Source organism: Molothrus aeneus, chromosome 6, assembly GCF_037042795.1.
Source record: "Molothrus aeneus isolate 106 chromosome 6, BPBGC_Maene_1.0, whole genome shotgun sequence".
Classification (NCBI taxonomy): Eukaryota; Metazoa; Chordata; class Aves; order Passeriformes; family Icteridae; genus Molothrus; species Molothrus aeneus.
In genome coordinates, this window is record NC_089651.1 from 9149106 (window position 1) to 9166233 (window position 17128).

The window sequence follows — 17128 nt, forward strand, 5'->3', positions numbered from 1 at the left end:
TCCTCTGTGCTGCCATTAAAAGCTTTTCCCACCGTGTCCCTTGTCCATAGGGGTGCCACCAGCCCCACAGTGAGGCTGGGCCACCAAGTGCTCCCACTTGTCCACCAAGTGCTCCCACTTGTCCCACTGGCACAAAGATGGCCAAATATCCCACTCCCAGCCCACAGGAGCAGGGAAGGGGGCTGCAGGGCCCTGACCCAGCTCCATAGCACCAGGGGTGAAAATTAAACTGCAGGAAGGGCAGACATGGAAGTCCCATGTGTCCCCCCAGAGCTTGCCTACACCCTTCTGGACAGTCCCCATCCCGGGAACATACTGTCCATAAATCCAGTCCAGGAAGGCTCCAGGGATGCTGGAAGGGAAGCCACTGAGGTGCCACCCCAAACCCACTGGATGGTGCCCTATGAAGGTGGGATACAGCCCCCAAATCCTTCAGCACCTCCCAGTCCATCCATATCCCAGCAGGAAGCTGGAGCCAAGCAGCTTCCTGGAGCCAAGCACCATCCCAGCTTTGGGATTTGGGGTGTTCCCAGCTGGGAGGGGGCACAGCACCCACCCATCACCCCGGGACTGGGACCCCTCTGCCCCTTCCCTGCTGTCCATCCCATCCCAAGCCAGCTGCTCCCACCCCGGGCCCTGTCATCGGATTTCTGCCTCCCCGGGGAGGAGGTCGGGGTTCAGCTGCACCCCAAGTGGAAAATGTGGGCCCCCCCCACATCCTCCAGCTGGTTGCTGAGCGAGAGGCCCCGCACAAAGGAGCCGCAACAACGGAGGAAATCCCAAAATAGCAGCAAAACCCCGACAAAGGGCACGGGCGAGGCGCGGGCTGCAAGCGGAGCGGGCACGGGGCGGGCACGGGGCGGGCACGGGGGGTGCCCCAGCCCTGCTCCTGCTCCGGGTGCCAGGGGGGCTGGGAGGGAGGTGGTGATGCTGGGATCGCTGGGATTGTGGCATGGACAAGCCTGGAGGGATCCATGAATTGCGGGGCATCCTGATGCCCTGGAGGGGTCCCAAAATTCAGGGGTGTGGATGCGCTGGGCGGGATCCCGATGTGCAGAGGGGTAGCAGCGTCCTGAGGGTGCTGATTCCCGGTAGGGCGCCAATTCCCTGGGGATAACAAAGCCCTGGAAGGTACCAAAGCCCTGGGGATACCAACATCCTGGGGGCACCAGTTCCCTGGGGATACCAACATCCTGGGAGCACCAGTTCCCTGGGGATACCAGTGCCCTTGGAGCGTGACAGCCCAGCCAAGGTGTCACCTCCATCCCCACACAGCCACATCACTGCCAACCGTTCCTCCGAGCTGCTCCCGCCCAGAAAATCCCCCTTTTCCTCATCATTATGATCCCAGCAGTGTGCCGACAGCCGACAAGCCCCTTCCCGCTCGCTCCAAAGGCAGCTCCTGCTTTTTGAAAGGCTCCTCACGGCTGGCAGCGTTGTCAGCACTTCCCAGCGCCCCCCAGACTCCCCCCGGGAAGGGATTCCAATCATCCCGAGCTGCCGCGGCATGCTCAGGATGCTGAACTGACTCGCAGCGCCCGAGGCAAGGCAGATGCTCGATCAGAAGCCAAATCCTACCCTGGGATCTCATGGCCTCCAGAGTCTGCCACGGCTCTGAGGGAAGGGCTGGGCCCCAAGCACCCCATATCCATGGGGGTCACACACCTCTGGATAGCACAGAATCCTGGGATGTTTGAGGTGAATCCCAAATTTCAGGTTGATTTTGAGGGATTGCAGCTTGCAGACTCTCCACTGAATCGTGAGAGCAGGCCTGGGAATTGCACCCCTTTTCCAGGGAATTTTCAAAGCCAAATTGGGTGGTGGGCAGACCCAGGACCCCCATGTGAGATAATCCAACGGGGCCTGCTCCCACCAGGATCAGCAGAACCGCTGGGATAAGTGGGATGGGAATGAGTGCTGGATACAGGGAGCACCCAGATGCTGAGATCCTACTCCAGGGCTGGGGACTGGAGCATCCAGGGATGCTGGAGCAGGATGGGATGGGAAGTTCCATCCATCTCTCCTTCCAGCAGGAATACCACGGAGTCAATGGAAACCAGCTGCCTCATTAGCATGCCTGACCTGGATTCAGAGCATTTAATTAGGGCACAATCAATTAACGCCTCTGTCCTGGCCAGGTCCAGCACCACTGGTGCTCCACGTGCCCTTGCAGGGGTGTAGGGTGTCCCTGGAATGCCAGAACCTGGAATGTGCCTGGATAAAACCTTCCCCTGTCCCATTCCTGGGGGTAATCACAGGGTTTTAGGGGATGCCAAGGGCATCAACTCCTTTGTAACCCTGGGGGGCTCGGGGACCCCAAAATCTCCCTTGGAACTGGATATATTCACTACCTCCCTTTCCCAGAGCTGCAGAGACCCGGGGATTTGGTGGGGGCTGAACCCCACACGCTTCTCACCCCTTTCCTCTCGTGCTTGGCGGGACCCAGGGAGGCAACAGAGTCTTCAAACGGGCCCAGAGGTGACGTCAAAAAACCACAGAGGGAGGAAAAACAGCCGGTTCCTGTCCGGGCCCCCTCCCTCGCCTGCTCCGGGCTGGGCAGCGGAGGCGGCGGAGCCCCCGGAGCCTCCCGTGCCCCCATGGCACCAGCAGAGCCCATGGCAACCCGGCTGCCCATCCTGTGCCTCCTGCTGGGAATGTGGGGTGAGTATCAGGCACCCTGACCTCGGCGCACCGCTCAGATCTCGGGGCAGAGCCCCCCCAGTTTTCCCGCTCCGGGCGGGATCGGCACCTTGAGCGAGCCACAGTTTGGGGCTTGGGGTGAGGAGTGCCCTGGTGACCCCCCAAACCCCCACCCAGCTCACCCTGGGGGTCCCCAGGGTCCCAAGATTGAGCCAATGGTGCTGAGGGCAGCCAGGTATCCCCACATCTTCATTCCCTGACAGCTCCCGCCCTTCCCTCCATCTTCATGGCACCATTCCCGAACATTCCACCCAGGAGCAAGGCTAATTAGTGGCAATTTGCAGGGCCCTCATCTTTTCTCAGCCCTAAAAACCCCCCAGCAGACAGATGCGGAGGCAGCAAATCGCCTTTCTCCCCCTAAAATCCCAGTTTTCCCACAAAATCCCCCTTTTCCTCAAAATAACCATGAATGGGGTGAGCAGCAGAGGCGCTGTCCCAAACTCGGGGTCCGCAGGGTGGGATGCAGGATTGACACCCCATTTCCGCTCTTTCTCGCAGCCATCCCGGACCATGGAGGAGCCACCCAGATCCGTGGAGGTGAGAATTTGGGAGCAGCCCTTTGGGAATGCCTCCACAGCTCCGTGAGCATGGCGGATGCTGGAGTTGCATCATCCGGAAGCGGCGTCGTGGGGTCCCAGCTCAGGCCCCCACATTCCTTCGACCCCTCCATGTTCCCATTCCTTGTGCTGCTTCCCAAGGCCCCCACCAGGGGCTTTTCCATCATTCCCAGGGTGAAAACCCTCTGGGAAGGGAAGGAAAGCCCCTAATGATGGCATTTTCCTGGTGTTTTCCCACAGAATCCATCCTGAGACTCACCAGAGGTGGCTGCCGCTGCACTGGGATACTGGAGGTGAAGAGGGAAAACCAATGGAGACCGATTTGCAGGGAGAGTGTGAGCATGGAAGACCTGGGTTGGATCTGCCAGTGGCTGGAGTGCGGCCCCCCGACCTCTGAGCCCTTGGAGCTCATCATTCCCAGTGGGAAAGGGCCACAGAGTCAGCCCAGGAGGTGCATTTCCCCACCTGAATGCCAATGGGAGCTGGAAAACTGCACAGAGCACGTCATTGTTGCCTGTGGAGGTGAGCCTGGATCCCCAGCCCAGCCACCTCAATCCCTAGGGATCATCCATGCCCACGTGGCCCCTCTCTTCTCATTCCAGAGCCAGTGAAAACCACTCCCAAGCCCCCACCGGCACCCCCGACCACCACCCCAGAGCCCACGGGTAAGCACCTCATCCCAAGGAATCCATAGCCTCAAATTTGGGAACTTCCCGCTAAATAATGGGAAAATTGCCATCCCAATCCATAACACTTCCCCTTCCACCCCCAATCCCTCTCCAGGACCCCCAAGGCTGCGGCTGGTGGACGGGAATTTCAGCTGCTCCGGCTTCCTGGAGCTGTACAAGCAGGGGCTGTGGGGGGCCGTGGCGAGCATCCCGCACTCCTGGACACATCTGGTCACCCTGATCTGCCAGGAATTGCGCTGTGGCACTGCTGGGAGCAGCCACGGCGAGCCGGACCCAGGGATCCACCTGCCGGTGCGGTGGGAGGCGGTGGATTCCTGCGGGAGCCGTTCCCTGCTGGACTGCTTCAACAGGAGCAGCGCCCGGGGGAAAACGCCCGCCTTCATCACCTGCTCAGGTGAGAACGGTCCTGGAGCACCCGTCATTTCCTGCTCCTCCGGTGGGATACCCCGGGGGGATTTTGGGGCCCGGAACAGAGAAACAGCCCCATCCCAGCCTGCCCCATGGGCCCCATCCACCCACTCCTGCTCTTCCTCTCTGGGGTGCGAAGGCAAAACAGGAAATCTCAGTTCCCGGCATTGCCGAGCACGGCAGTTCCGAGGAGGATGAGCCCTGGAGGGAGGGCAGCCATGGCAGCATCCCAAATTCCAGCTGGGGGTGGGGAACACTGGCAGGCACCAGGCTGTAGGCAGCTCTCTGAGGAACTTGCATGCCTCGGGCATTTCCCTGAGCACCTTCCAGCCTTGGGCATCTCCATGCTCCCATCATCTCCCTGCCTCGGGCAATGCCCTGGATATCTTCCCTGCCACAGGCATATATCCCTTCTTTTCCATGAGCCTCTTCCCTACTACAGGCATGTCCCTGCCAGAGCATCTTTCCCTTGCCATGAGCATCTCCCAGCCACAGGCCTCTCCCCGTCATTTTCCATGAGTGTTTCCCTGGAAATCAGCTCGGTGCCAGCTCCATGGCACAGAGAGCCAAACCATGAAGCTCGGAGCAGGCTCCTTGTGGGTCCTGCCATCTGCCCCAGCTTGGAATCCCGTGGGATTTGGGGGCTTAACGGGCTGTGACAGCTGGCAGAGCCGGCTTCCATGCTGCATTTCCCATGAGAAGAGTTCAAAGCCCTTCCATGCCTGGCTCTGGTTTGGTTCAGTCCCTGTGGCATGAGGGGAGATGCTGGGATCATCCTTGTGCCAGGAGCTGGTGCTGGGAGGAGGAGGAGCATGTGCCAGCAGCATCCCTGTCAATATCATCTCTGTCTGCCTGTGGGTCCAACTCCTCTCTCCCTGTGGTTCTGGCTCTTCTTCCCACAGGTCTGACCCATCTCCATGGATCTGACTCCCTTCTCCTTGTAGCTCTGACCCCACTCCCTGGATCTGACCCCTGTCTTCCCATGGGTCTGATCCCCCTGTATCCATGTATCTGCTCCCTCTCCTCATGGATTTCACCCCTCCCCACGGGTCTGACCCCTCCCTGTGGATCCAACCCCTCTCCCTGTGGATGTGCTCTTTCTCCCACAGAATCCCAGCCGCGGGCCCTGCGGAGGCTGGCAGCCGGCCCCACTCCGTGCGAAGGGGACATCCAGGTGTTCCATGCGGGACAGTGGTGGGATCTGTGTGAATCCAGAGCAGCACAGCGAGACAGGCGGGGCCAGCAGATCTGCCGGGAGCTGGGCTGCGGGAATCTCACCTCCAGCATGGAAATCCGGGAGCCTCCCTCGACGGGAGTCACCTGTGGGCTTGAACCCCTGCACCTCTGCCAGCCCAAACCTGGGAATATCCGGAGCTGCTCCCGGACCAGAGTTGTGTGTAAGCCACGTGATCCGGGCTGGGAGCTGGAATTCCCACTCCTATGGAACGGGCAGGGATGGGGGGGACCAAGTCCACGTGGGATTTGGGTTCCTGGCGGGGTAATGGATATTCACATCTCAGCACCAACCTCCAGCAGGACACATCCAGTGACATCTGTGCTCTTTCCAGGTCAGGATTCAAAGCCGCTTCCCACTGGAACATCTGCTGGGACCGTCGTGAGCATCTGCCTGGCCCTGCTGCTTTTCCTCATCCTTTTCCTGATCTGTGGCCCTCCTGCCTATCGGAAGCTGATGAAGAGAAGTAGGGGACAACCTCGGGATCCTCATCCTTCTTTTCTTCCTTCTCCTGCTCCACCATCCCCACGTGCCGGCTCAGGGCTGGCAGCTCCATGGATGCTTCCCTAAACTCCTTGGGGGGGGGGGGGATTTGGCTGCTCTGCCTGACAGATCCCCCTGTCCCATTATCCCCAGACCTGCCCCATTGCCCCCAAGCCTGTTCCACATGGAGTGTGGGAGCGGGAAGAGGGATTAAGCTCCAAGCAGGCACAAAAGAGCAGGTGGAGGATCCTGGGGGGGGGATTATTGGGAAGGGGGGGATTATTGGGGATGACATATGGGGGTGGCGGGGGGGAAGCAGCTGGAGGAAGGATCGGGAAGATCCTTGGAGACACAATTCCCCCTCTCTCTCAGTTTCCAAGAAGAAGCAGCGCCAGTGGATCGGCCCCACGGGACTCAACCAGACGGGTGAGGGGCAGCTCGCTGGGGAGCTGGGAATGGGGTTTGGAGCTCCTGGGGATGGATCTGGGGTCTGAGTGGGCTGTTCCCCCCTGGATCCTGGCACAAGGGCCCTGGATCTCGCTTCCTTTTGGAATATAACTCACCCAGGAGATGTGGGCCTGGAGCAGGGACCTGTTTTACTCAGCCCCTTCCCGGGTGGGTTTGCTCCCTCCAAGCTGCAGTTCCAACCCCAAAATCCCAATCCTGCTGTCTTCTCCAGTATCTTTCCACCGCTCCAGCACCACTCCGAGGCCTCGGGGACAGGGAGGGGACAATGACTATGCTCAGCCTCCCAAAAAGAGCTCCCAGCTCTCCGCTTACCCAGGTAAGTGCTGGAAGTGGCTCCTTCCCGTTCCTTTCCCATGGATGGTCATCCAGTGAGGTGTATCCATGCTCTCCACAGCTCTGGAAGCAGCATGCCGGCGTTCCAACCTTCCGGATAACTCCTCAGACAGTGACTATGACCTGCACTCTGCCCGCAGGGTGTGATTCCCTGCTTCCCAAAGAAGCTAATCCCACCTCCCACCTCAGCTTTGGGGGCATCCCAGCATTCCAGCACCCTTCCAGAAGCCTTCTTCAATTCAGCACACTTCCCAGCCTCCTCATGGGAGAAAAGGAGGGTTTTGGGTTTTTTGTAAGCTATTTATAGGAATTTAAGAGGTAGGGGGTGCAAGGAGCCCTTTGGAATAGTGGGATCACCAGCTTCTCCAAACCAGGATAAAGAGCTGGGACGATGGATAAAGGATAGGGATGCAAGGGTGGGAATACTGAGAATGAGACTGAGATATTTAATAACAAATACTTGTAATAAAATTGGGGGTTTGTACTAATTACACCTTGTCCTCTTCCTTCCACTATCCCAGTGTGACTCCAAACCCTCAGTAGGAGGGAAAAGTGGGACAGGGAAACTCCTTTTTCCCTGGTTTTTATCCCAGGGATAAATGCAAGAAAAGCAGGAATTGCAGCAGGCTTGAAGATGGTTCTGGGAGGGCGTGAAAGATTTTAGCGATGGGATCCAAAGGAAGTTGGATGCCAGGAAGGGATAAAGGGATCAATTCTTATCCGGATGTTCCATTGTTTCCCAAAGTAACCAGGGCCACGACTCCAGAGTGCAATTAATTCATCCACTTTTATTACTCTAATTAATCCCAGGGATGGAATTACTTCCATCAATCCCTCATCCTAGTCCATTAGTAACCATTCCTTATAAATAACTTAAAGGGATACAGGCAGGATTTGAAGGATAAAGTGCTGAGCAAAGCAAATCCCGTTTCCATCGTTTGTCATTCCCTCCGTTTTCCAAGTGTTTCCTGAGAAGGGAGATGTGAGGAGCCCGAAAAACCACACGGGAGGTCGGGAATACTGGAGGCTGCCCAGGCCCAGGTGGGAATCACCAACTCCCACTGACAGCCCTGGAATGGTTTGGGTGAAAAGGGATCTTAGGGATCAGCCACTTCCAATCCCTTTCCACTTGCTCCAAGCCCTGTCCAACCTTGCCTCAGATATTTCCAGGGATGGAGCTGCCATGACTTCCCTAGGAAATCTATTCCAGGGTCTCATCACCATCACAGGGAAGAATTTCTTCCCAAAATCCCACCTAAACCCACCCTTTGACAGGGTAAAACCATTCCCCGTTATCCCATCACTCCAAGTCTTTGTCCAGTTCTTTTGGAGCCCCTCTAGGCACTGGAAGGTGCTCCAAGGTTTCCCTGGAGGTTTCTCCTCTTCGGATTTCTGCTGGTCTGGCTCTGCCTCTCGCTCCGACCTCCAGAGCCGTTACTTATCCCATGTAATTCCTTTGCACCGACGGATCCAGGAGCAACACTCTGGAATCCCTCCTCTTCCTCAGTCCCAAAAAAAAGGAGGAATCAGCACAGGATGCTCCTCAGAAGTCCTGGATTAGTATCCAGGCCAGGTAGGACGCTGAGGGTTTGGAGGTGGGGGGTATCCAAAGGGTGGGGGAGGCCCGGGATAGGGAGCCTGTGTTGGGATCGGGAAATTCGGGAGAGGGGGCTGAGTGGGGTACGGACACTGCGGTCTCCCTGGTCCAGGTGGGATGTAGGGAGAGTATCCTGGTCTGGCAGGGGGAGGAGAGGGTTGGGGAGCAGGATAGGGCAAGGGCTGTGGTGGGCCCCGGGATGGAGACCAGGAAAAGCCTCCCGAGGTGGATTTGGGATACCCTGGTGCAGAGTCAGCAGCGGAAGCTGCCGGATATCCGGGAGCTGGAGCAAGAGGGTAGGGAAAGGAGGTCTGGGAGCTGGGCTGGGAGGAAGCCACGTGTCCCACAGCGACCGGGGATCCCGGGAAAGGGGCAGGAGGAAGCGCTCCGTGGGCAGTGGGGCCAGGAGGGAGGGTCGGAGCCGGGCTGTAGGGCAGAGGGAAGGCCGGAGATCCTGATGGGAAGGGTTTTGGTGGATCTGTGGGAATGTGAGGAGGAGGAGGAAGAGGAGGCTGAGAGTCCCTGGTGCGCTCCTGAGATCCTTCCGACTTCCTCACGATCTCCTGCAGCTTTTCCACTCGGACCCGGCGCAGGTGGGACAACTTCCTCATCCCCGAAAACTGCTCCAGGAATGTCTCCAGGGGCACTTCCCCCTCCAGGAATTTCTCAGCCATTTTCTGCAAGAGAGGAACAGCCTCGGGCTCATTCCTGCATCCCTCCACTCCAGCCCTGCATCCCTCTGCTCCTCTTCCCTAAAATCCTGATTTAGGTCTCTCCCAGCCACATCCCACACACAAACAAGGATGGATCCAGTTCTTTGGAGAAAACCCAGCAGACTCCAAAGATAATCCATTACTTTAGGGACTGGGTTTAATTGCAAGTCTTCTGAGGATGAATCACTGGAATTTCCAATGGATTTAAGGCCTAAACTCACCTCAGACTCCTCTTCAATCTTCTGGCTTTCCACCTGGAGGAGATCCAGCAACGTCTGAGGCTGCAGCGCTGCCGAGAATTTCTCTGTGAGAAACAAGGGGGGAAAGAAAAACCAAGGAAAAATCACTATCACAAAACAGAAACCGGGGAAAAACCAGCAAAGAACCCACAGGAAAGGGCTTGGGAACTGCTGATGGAAGGAGGGAAACCCGAGAGGAATAACATCCTCGATCTCTCCAGCTGCTGGAAAAAAGAGGGATATCAGTTTTCCAGGAAGCAGAATCCTTCCTGGGCAAAGATGCCAGTGCTCACCCAGCTTTTCCTTCTGCTCCCTGCACCTCCCAGCCAGCTCCTGCAGCTCCTGGTATTTCTTGGAGAGGTCACTGCGCCCCATCTCCAGCGGTGCCTGGAATTTCAGGTTCTGCTCGGCCAAGCTCCGGTTGGCAGCCAGGGCCATCTCCCTTTCCAGCTGGAGCTCCTGGACCTATGGAATTTGGATTGGTGAGCACAGGAAGGGGACAAGGACACCCCAGGGCCACCTCCTGCCACAAACCTCCTGGGATTCCAAAGCCAAGCGCTCGATCTCCTGGGAATCCTCCTGCAGCTCCCGCAGCTCCTCCACTGTCCGGTTCCTCAGCGTATCCATCCTCCCAGACTGCTGGAACATGGAAAAAGAGGCAAATCAATTCCCAAATTCAACTGGGAATAGGTTTCCAGCTGAAATCCAGGGTGGTTAAAGCCCCTGGAGCAGCTGCACTGGGTTCTGTTAACTGAGAGGGAGAAACAACATTCCCACGAACTCCTGCTTGGGAAAAGACTTTTCCCCCTTTCCTGAGCTTATCTGGATAGAATTTTGCATGTCCCAGGGTGTTTTGTCAAGGAAAAATCCACCCACAGCCCCAACTTGCAAATTCCAGCTGGATGTCTCCATCCCACTCCAGAATCCACCTCATTTCAGTCTCCATCCCATCTCACCAAGGAAATTGAGATCTGACCATGGGAAATTGATATCCCACCATGCCCACAGGGCTGGGAAGCACCTCAGGGACCATCTCATTCCACCTTCCTGCCATAGAATTCAGTGAAATTAACAAAAAGATCAGGGAAATTATGGACGTCCTGCACCATATCCATGATTTACCCCAAGCATTCCCAGCTGTCTGATATGTTTAGCAAGTATCCCGTGTGTGGTGTAAATTCAAGAGGTGGGACGGAATAATGTGGGAATGTCCTAAAAACCAACGAAACACAACACACCTGCGCTGTCCTATTCGCTCCAAGTTCTTCTATCTCTCATCCCAAGGATATTACACCGGAAATGCCGCAACAGCCACGCTGAGGCTCAGGGTTGCCAAACCCACGATCCAGACGAACCTATCCGAGGGAAAAACTGGGAATTAAATCCCGCCCTGCAGGTGTAAGGCAGAAACCACCTGATTTGGGTTTTTTAGGGGCGTATTAGCGAACTTTCATGGAGTTTAAGAAGGAGAAGAGGGAACGGAGGGAGTGGGAAAGCTTGGGGTGGGGTCTGGGAAGCATCCACAGGCGCTCAGGAAACTGGACGCAAAGGGCTGCCCACTTGCGGGGCTGCAGCGAACTCCGTGGCGGGAGCAGCGCCATTATCCCCGTTATCCCGCCGTTATTTCCATTCCCGGCCCTCTCCCGGACTCACCAAAGCCCCACCGCGACCCTCCGGCCGCCGCCGCTTCCGGCTTCCGGAGCAAACCGGAAGTGGGCGGAGCCACGCGGAGGGGCGGGAGGTGTGCCCCTCCCCGGGCGTGAGGGGGGTGGTTCCGCCCAGCGCCGCCATGTTGGGGGGGGCAGGAGCACGGATCAATTTAATGGCATTTTTTAATCAATAATCGCTCTTTGGCTACCCGCGGGGCTCTCCCTGAGCTGTAGCTGCTCTAGGAATTATATCCTTCGTGTTTCCGGGGTGTAAGGGGTTCAGGAAGAGCTGGAGAGAGGTTTTAGAGAAGGGCGTGGAGCGATAGGGAAAGGGGAAAGGCTTCGCATGGCCACAGGGCGGGTTTAAGTTGGAGATCGGGAATATTTCCTTCCCTGTGAGGGTTGCGAAGCGAGATGCCCAGAGAAGCTACAGTTGCTTCATACCTGGAAGTGTCCGAGGCCAGGTTGGAAGTGGTTTAAGAAGCACATACAGACCTCGGCAATATCCCAAAAATTCATAAAATTTCGGGTTCTTCCAGCTGGATCAAAGCAAATTCCTCTGGAATACCTGGTTAGCTCCTCCTCGCATGACACAGGAATATTCCTGAGAAAGCTCCAGTCCCATCATCCTCTCCACAAACCCAAATTTTCCAAAATATGCTTGGAAAATGCTCCACTTTTCCACCTGTAACTCCACATTCCCAAAACCCAAGCAAGGATGAGGCAGGGGAAGAGCTCCATGATTTCTGCTCCTTTGGGAGACTTTGGAAGTCTGGGCAAGGTCACCCAGCTGTTCCAGAAGTGCTGGGATCTGGGAAAGGCACCTCTGACCCCATCACCTGAGAGTTGTTGTGGAACAAATGGGAGTCATATGATCCCAAATAATTCTGGGTAAATCAAGGACAATTTGTTCCAAGCGTGGCTGATAACAGGTCAAACCCCCAGTGCCATGGGAAAGAAAAGGGACTTGACTTGCCAAAGGGAAAAAACATTTTCCAGGCTTCTTTTGGAACACTTTCCACAGACCTGGAAAAGCTGGAAAATGCTTAATTAACATTTTATATTAAAACATAAGGTTTGAGGAGAGGGGAAAATTGTGTTTGGATTTGCACAGAAGAAATGGAAAAATACCCATTTGAAAGTGTTATCCAGAAATAAATCTGGGATAAACAGGTGGGTTTGGAAGGATATTTCCAGTAGCTACTTATTAATATCCTTAATTTCCACAAAAGATGGTTCCACATGTTTTTTTCCCTTGGATGATATCTTAATCCCAGCCAAATCACCCACAGCAGGTAGGAAAAGGTGACCTGAAGTCAGAAAAGAACCCTGAGGTCCTGTTCTGCCAAATTCCATTCCCACAAGGATCAGCCAACATCCCTGGGCTTCCTTGATAAGTTAATCAAATATTTTTAATCCAATCCTGGAAATTTGACACCTCAGGAGCGTCAGATTTCCCTCCTTTCATCTGACAGCTCCGATAAAGCACCCGTGTGATAAAAGCCTTGAGGGAAGGGACAAGAAAAACTGGGAACAGGGCCTGGAAAAGTTGACTTCATGAATCCATTTCCAAGAAAAGCTCTGTCTCCATAAGGGGAATTTTTTGGGAGGCTGCAGAGATAAAATTAAGGAAGTTTTGTCAGAACGAGTTTTGATGTCCCAAAAGCCTGAAAATCCCCGTTTGTTCCAGAGGGTGATTCCCATGAACGTTAAATTCATCCCAAGGGGTGTTTCCACATCAAAAATTACATTAAAAATCTGGATTGTCCGGTAAAAGCCTAAATTCTGGGAGGGTTTTACTGCCCGGGAATCCTCACCCAGCCCCGGCTGCATCAACCGGGAGGGAAAGCTTCCAGATCCATCTTTCCAGCTGGGGGTTTTTGGGATCTCGGCATGCTGTGGTGCCCTCTGGTGCCAAGGAAAGCTGTGACAGGGAGGCCACCTGCTCCCATCCACAGAGCTCCCAAGCACCGCGATGGATTATTCCAGGATCCAGCATCTCATGCCCTCCATTTCCCTACCAAGGTTGGGAAAATCCAGGATTTCTCTCGCAGGAAGCCATTTCATGCCCTAAAGGGGTTATTTTTCCATCCTCCCAGATTTTAGTCTGGATTTAATTAGTGCTAAATAGCAATTCCCATTTTTTTTCCCAGTCCTGAGTTCCACAGCTTCTTCCTTCTGTGGATATCATCCATCCAAAAATCCATCCCTGTTGGATCCATTGTTCTGCTTGGGTGGGATTTACCAGCAGCACAATAAGCTTGTCCTAGAACTTCCCATAATTGGGCAAATGTGGGGTTTTTTTCCCATTGAGAAAACAGGAATCCTGATCCCTAAGGATGTCCATTCTGGGAATTCAATGGATAAATAGCTCTGGGAAAGGTTAATATTTTTGTTTTCTCTACTATTCTGGCCAAAAAAGTAGGAAAACTTGGTAACTCCAAAATCTACAGGGACACATTCCAGGCTGGTTTCTCCAACCTGGATTTGGACACTTCCAGGGATGGGGAAGCCACAGTTTCTCTGGGAAATCCATTCCAGGGCCTCACCAGCCTCACAGGTAAGAGGTTCTTCCCAATATCCTGTTTTCCAGTTTGGGGCCATTCCCCTTCTCCTGCCACTCCATTCCCACATCCAAAGTCCCTGAACTGGGGGAAAACTGGGATGAGCTGGGGGAAAGCCAAGCTCTGGATGAAGGTCACAGGAGCGGGATTGGGCAACTTGGCTTCGGTCATGTCACCACGTGCTGGATCCATGGCTCCTGAACGGTCACCTTGTCCTGGAGGAGATCAAAGGCTCCCCAGGCTGGAGCTGGCATTCCTCCCTTGGAATCAGCCCCATCCCAGCTCAGAATGATAGAAGAATCTGGGGGCATGATGCTAGGTTGCACTGGGGGAGTGAAATGAAGAAGAACATGGATGGGGAATGTTGGGAGAAAAGGGATGGAGCACTAGATCATCACTGAGGGAAAAAAAAGGAGGATGGGATGTGTTGTAGAGGGCTGGAAATGAGAAAGCCTTGGCTGATTCCCAGAATGGAAAATCTGGACCTGGCAGCCTGAAAATCCTTCATGGAGCCTTGGCAAGAGGAGAAGGACCTGGAGAGACCTTGGACCCTCTTCCAGTACTTTAAGGACTTCCAGGAGGGCTGGAGAGGGACTTTGTAAAAGGACCTGGAGTGACAGGACAAGGGGAAATGGCTTCCTAGTAGCAGAGGACAGGTTTAGATGGGATATTGGGAAGAAATTCTTCCTTGAGAGGGTGGTGAGTCATTCCTGGGAATGGAATTCCCACGGAAGCTATGCCTGCCCCATTCCTGGAAGCGTCTGGCTCAAACCCTCCAGCAAGGAATTAGAGGGTTCAGGGTACAAACAACCCTGCATTCCCACCAGCTCCCACAGAATAACCAGGAGTGCTTCCTGCCCATCCCAACATACTAGTGGCCTGAATCCCCCCAGGAATACGGGGATCCCCTGGCTTGACATTCCCACCCCCCTTAAGGACATTTTGATAACCATCCCAGGAGCAGTTTGCCTTTCTTATCGGGGCCTCCGGCCAAACACCGGAGCCAGGATATAAGGAGCGGGGCCGGGATCGGAGGCACATTTTCCGTGAGCTCCCACCATGAAGCTGCTCCTGCTCCTCGCCCTGGTGGGCCTGGCCCAGGGCCTCGAGACCAGGTGAGCCCCAGGTGGTCCCCAAAAGAGGGATGTGGGATGCGGGGTGATCCCAATGGCACATCCCAGTGATGCATCCCGGTCCCTGTCCACAGGGTGCCCCTGAGGAAGATGAAGTCGCTGCGGCAGAGGCTGCGGGAGCAGGGATTGCTGGAGAGTTACCTGGAGCAGCATCCCTACAACCTGGCTGCCAAGTATTTCCCGGGCATCGCTGTGGAGCCCCTGGAGAACTACATGGATGTGAGGGACTGGGATTGGGAACAGGGATCAGGGAGCACAGGGGGACTGACACTGGCTCCTTCCCCATCCCATTGGCCTGTTATCCATTCCACTAGCCCCTTCCCCATCCCTGTAACTTCTTCCATTAGCCCCTTATCCATTCTCCTTTCCCCATCCCCTTAACCCCTTCCCAATCCCATTCCAACAGGATGAGTACTTTGGCACCATCTCCATTGGGACCCCACCTCAGGAATTCACTGTGGTCTTCGACACTGGCTCCTCCAACCTCTGGGTTCCCTCAGTCTTCTGCTCCAGCCCAGCCTGCAGTAGGTGTCTGGAATGAGTCTGGAATGTGTCCTTTGGGAGTCCTGCATGGCTCTGCCCATCTTTCCCAAGGGACAAATCCCAGGCAATCCCCATCCTTCCCACCCCCACAGGGAACCACAACCGCTTCAATCCCGCGGAATCCTCCACGTTCCTCAGCACCAATGACACCCTGTTCATCGCCTATGGCACGGGAAGCATGACCGGAGTCCTGGGATACGACACCGTCGACGTACGGCCAGGAGCTCCAGCCCCCTCATCCCATGGGATCCCACGGGATCCTGCCCAATCCACACCTGTCTCCTTTCTCCCAGGTTGCCGGCATCAATGTCCGCAACCAGATTTTTGGGCTGGCTGAGACAGAGCCAGGGGATTTCTTCTACTACACTCCCTTTGATGGCATCCTGGGATTGGCATTCCCAAGCATTGCCTCCTCCGGAGCTACCCCTGTCTTCGACAACATGATGATAGAAAACCTTGTGGATAGGAATCTTTTCTCTGTCTACCTGAGCAGGTAAATCCCAGCCAAAGCTGCTGAGGATTTCTCCCTTTTCCCTCATACTGGCCCCATTTCCCGATGGGAATGGAGGTGTTGAGGGGCTGGGAACCAGCCCAGATGGATCCCCCTTTCCAGGGACGACGAAGGTGGGAGCTTTGTCCTCTTTGGTGCCATCGATCCCTACTACACCACCAGAGGCATCTCCTGGATCCCTCTCTCTGCTGAAACCTACTGGCAGATCTCCATGGAGAGGTATTGCCAGTATTCCTTGCCCTCCGGCTGGTGTTTTGGGGAGTCCAGGCTCACTCTGCATCCCTCTTCCAGTGTCTCCATCAGTGGGACTCCGGTGGCCTGTTCCTCGGGATGCCAGGCCATCGTGGATACAGGAACCACTCTGTTGGCCGTTCCTATCCGTGCCCTCCGGACCCTCATGATGCGCCTTGGTGCCAGCTCCAGTGGTGAGGTGAGGCTCAGGATGCTCCTTAGGACATTTGATCCCAGCTGGAATGGCCACTAACCTGCCATGTCCTCCCCAGATCAGCTGTGAGGCCATCAGAAACCTTCCCAGCCTCATCTTCCATATCAATGGCAAAGAATTCCCAGTGCCGCCCAGAGCCTACGTGTTAAGGGTGAGCATCCCACTGGGAATGGGTTTGTGGGGATAGAGGGAGGGATCCAACAGCTGGTGACCACCCCCTTCCATGTCCTTGGAGCAGAGTAACGGGTACTGCAGCCTGGGATTGCAAGGCATGGATGTGCCCACGGAGGAGGGCGAGCTCTGGATCCTGGGGGATGTCTTTATCCGGGAGTATTACGTCATCTTCGACAGGGCCAACAACAAGGTGGGGCTGTCCCGGCTGCCCTGAGCTGGGACGGGAATCCCAGGTGTCCCCAACTCGGTGGCTGGCAGAGCTGGTCCCTTTCCCGGCCCTCCTGCCGCCGCCGAGAACAATAAAGGTGTGGAGAAGCGCCCCTGTGCCGTGTCTCTCTGAGGAAGGCCAACACATCCCTGGGAATGTGGCGTGTCCCTGGTGCCACTCAGCTGCACCTGCCAAGGATGTCCCTGTGCCCCAAGGATGGGAGCCTGGATGTGGCTCTGCTGATCCCTGAGGAGCTCCCAGCCTGGGGAACCTGGGGCCAGGACATGTCCCTCCTGTCCCCAAACCCTACTCAGGGTAAACACCTGGTAAACACCTCCAGCACTGCCCTCATCATCCTGGAAAGCCACTCATCCCAAAATTCCCAGAGGACAAGCCCCAGGGCTCCCTGTGCTGGTGGGTGCAGGGATGAGGGGACAGGGAATAAATACCAGAGTGACTTTATTGGTGGCAGGGGGACAG

The 17128-nt window shown here is 55.7% G+C and overlaps 3 protein-coding genes across 4 annotated transcripts; 2 read left to right on the forward strand and 1 right to left on the reverse strand.

The window, feature by feature from the left end:
• The first annotated feature begins 2615 nt into the window (after positions 1-2615).
• Positions 2616-7276, forward strand: CD5 (CD5 molecule). Its single transcript, XM_066552643.1, has 10 exons — positions 2616-2661; positions 3199-3237; positions 3498-3779; positions 3860-3922; positions 4041-4340; positions 5464-5751; positions 5923-6054; positions 6444-6497; positions 6751-6855; positions 6934-7276. The coding sequence occupies exons 1-10, from the start codon at positions 2616-2618 to the stop codon at positions 7017-7019; spliced, it is 1395 nt and encodes a 464-aa protein (XP_066408740.1). The 3' UTR covers positions 7020-7276.
• Positions 7277-7640: 364 nt separating this feature from the next.
• Positions 7641-11131, reverse strand: VPS37C (VPS37C subunit of ESCRT-I). Of its 2 annotated transcripts, none has more exons than XM_066552055.1 (6): positions 11075-11131; positions 10660-10776; positions 9956-10057; positions 9715-9886; positions 9404-9486; positions 7641-9146 (listed from the first exon to the last, which is right to left on the reverse strand). In XM_066552055.1, the coding sequence occupies exons 3-6, from the start codon at positions 10046-10048 to the stop codon at positions 8430-8432; spliced, it is 1065 nt and encodes a 354-aa protein (XP_066408152.1). In that variant the 5' UTR covers positions 10049-10057; positions 10660-10776; positions 11075-11131; the 3' UTR covers positions 7641-8429. The 2 variants fall into 2 exon arrangements, with proteins under 2 accessions (XP_066408152.1, XP_066408151.1); XM_066552054.1 differs by having other exon boundaries at positions 9956-10060.
• Positions 11132-14651: 3520 nt separating this feature from the next.
• PGA5 (pepsinogen A5) lies at positions 14652-16654 on the forward strand. The gene is made up of 9 exons (XM_066552339.1): positions 14652-14749; positions 14842-14986; positions 15174-15291; positions 15403-15521; positions 15604-15803; positions 15924-16040; positions 16113-16251; positions 16325-16417; positions 16505-16654. The coding sequence occupies exons 1-9, from the start codon at positions 14694-14696 to the stop codon at positions 16652-16654; spliced, it is 1137 nt and encodes a 378-aa protein (XP_066408436.1). The 5' UTR covers positions 14652-14693.
• Positions 16655-17128: the final 474 nt, after the last annotated feature.

Bases quoted from the DNA above. Each gene is read 5' to 3' on its own strand.
- VPS37C (XM_066552055.1), bottom strand. From the start codon at position 10,048: ATGGATACGCTGAGGAACCGGACAGTGGAGGAGCTGCGGGAGCTGCAG. The intron at 9,887-9,955 runs GTTTGTGGCAGG...CAAATTCCATAG, and splicing joins TGGCTTTGGAATCCCAGGAG to GTCCAGGAGCTCCAGCTGGA. The intron at 9,147-9,403 runs GTGAGTTTAGGC...CCTCTCTTGCAG, and splicing joins AGATTGAAGAGGAGTCTGAG to AAAATGGCTGAGAAATTCCT.
- PGA5 (XM_066552339.1), top strand. From the start codon at position 14,694: ATGAAGCTGCTCCTGCTCCTCGCCCTGGTGGGCCTGGCCCAGGGCCTC. The intron at 15,804-15,923 runs GTAAATCCCAGC...CCCCCTTTCCAG, and splicing joins TTCTCTGTCTACCTGAGCAG to GGACGACGAAGGTGGGAGCT. The intron at 16,041-16,112 runs GTATTGCCAGTA...TCCCTCTTCCAG, and splicing joins TGGCAGATCTCCATGGAGAG to TGTCTCCATCAGTGGGACTC.
- CD5 (XM_066552643.1), top strand. From the start codon at position 2,616: ATGGCAACCCGGCTGCCCATCCTGTGCCTCCTGCTGGGAATGTGGG. The intron at 3,923-4,040 runs GTAAGCACCTCA...ATCCCTCTCCAG, and splicing joins CACCACCCCAGAGCCCACGG to GACCCCCAAGGCTGCGGCTG. The intron at 6,856-6,933 runs GTAAGTGCTGGA...TGCTCTCCACAG, and splicing joins CCAGCTCTCCGCTTACCCAG to CTCTGGAAGCAGCATGCCGG.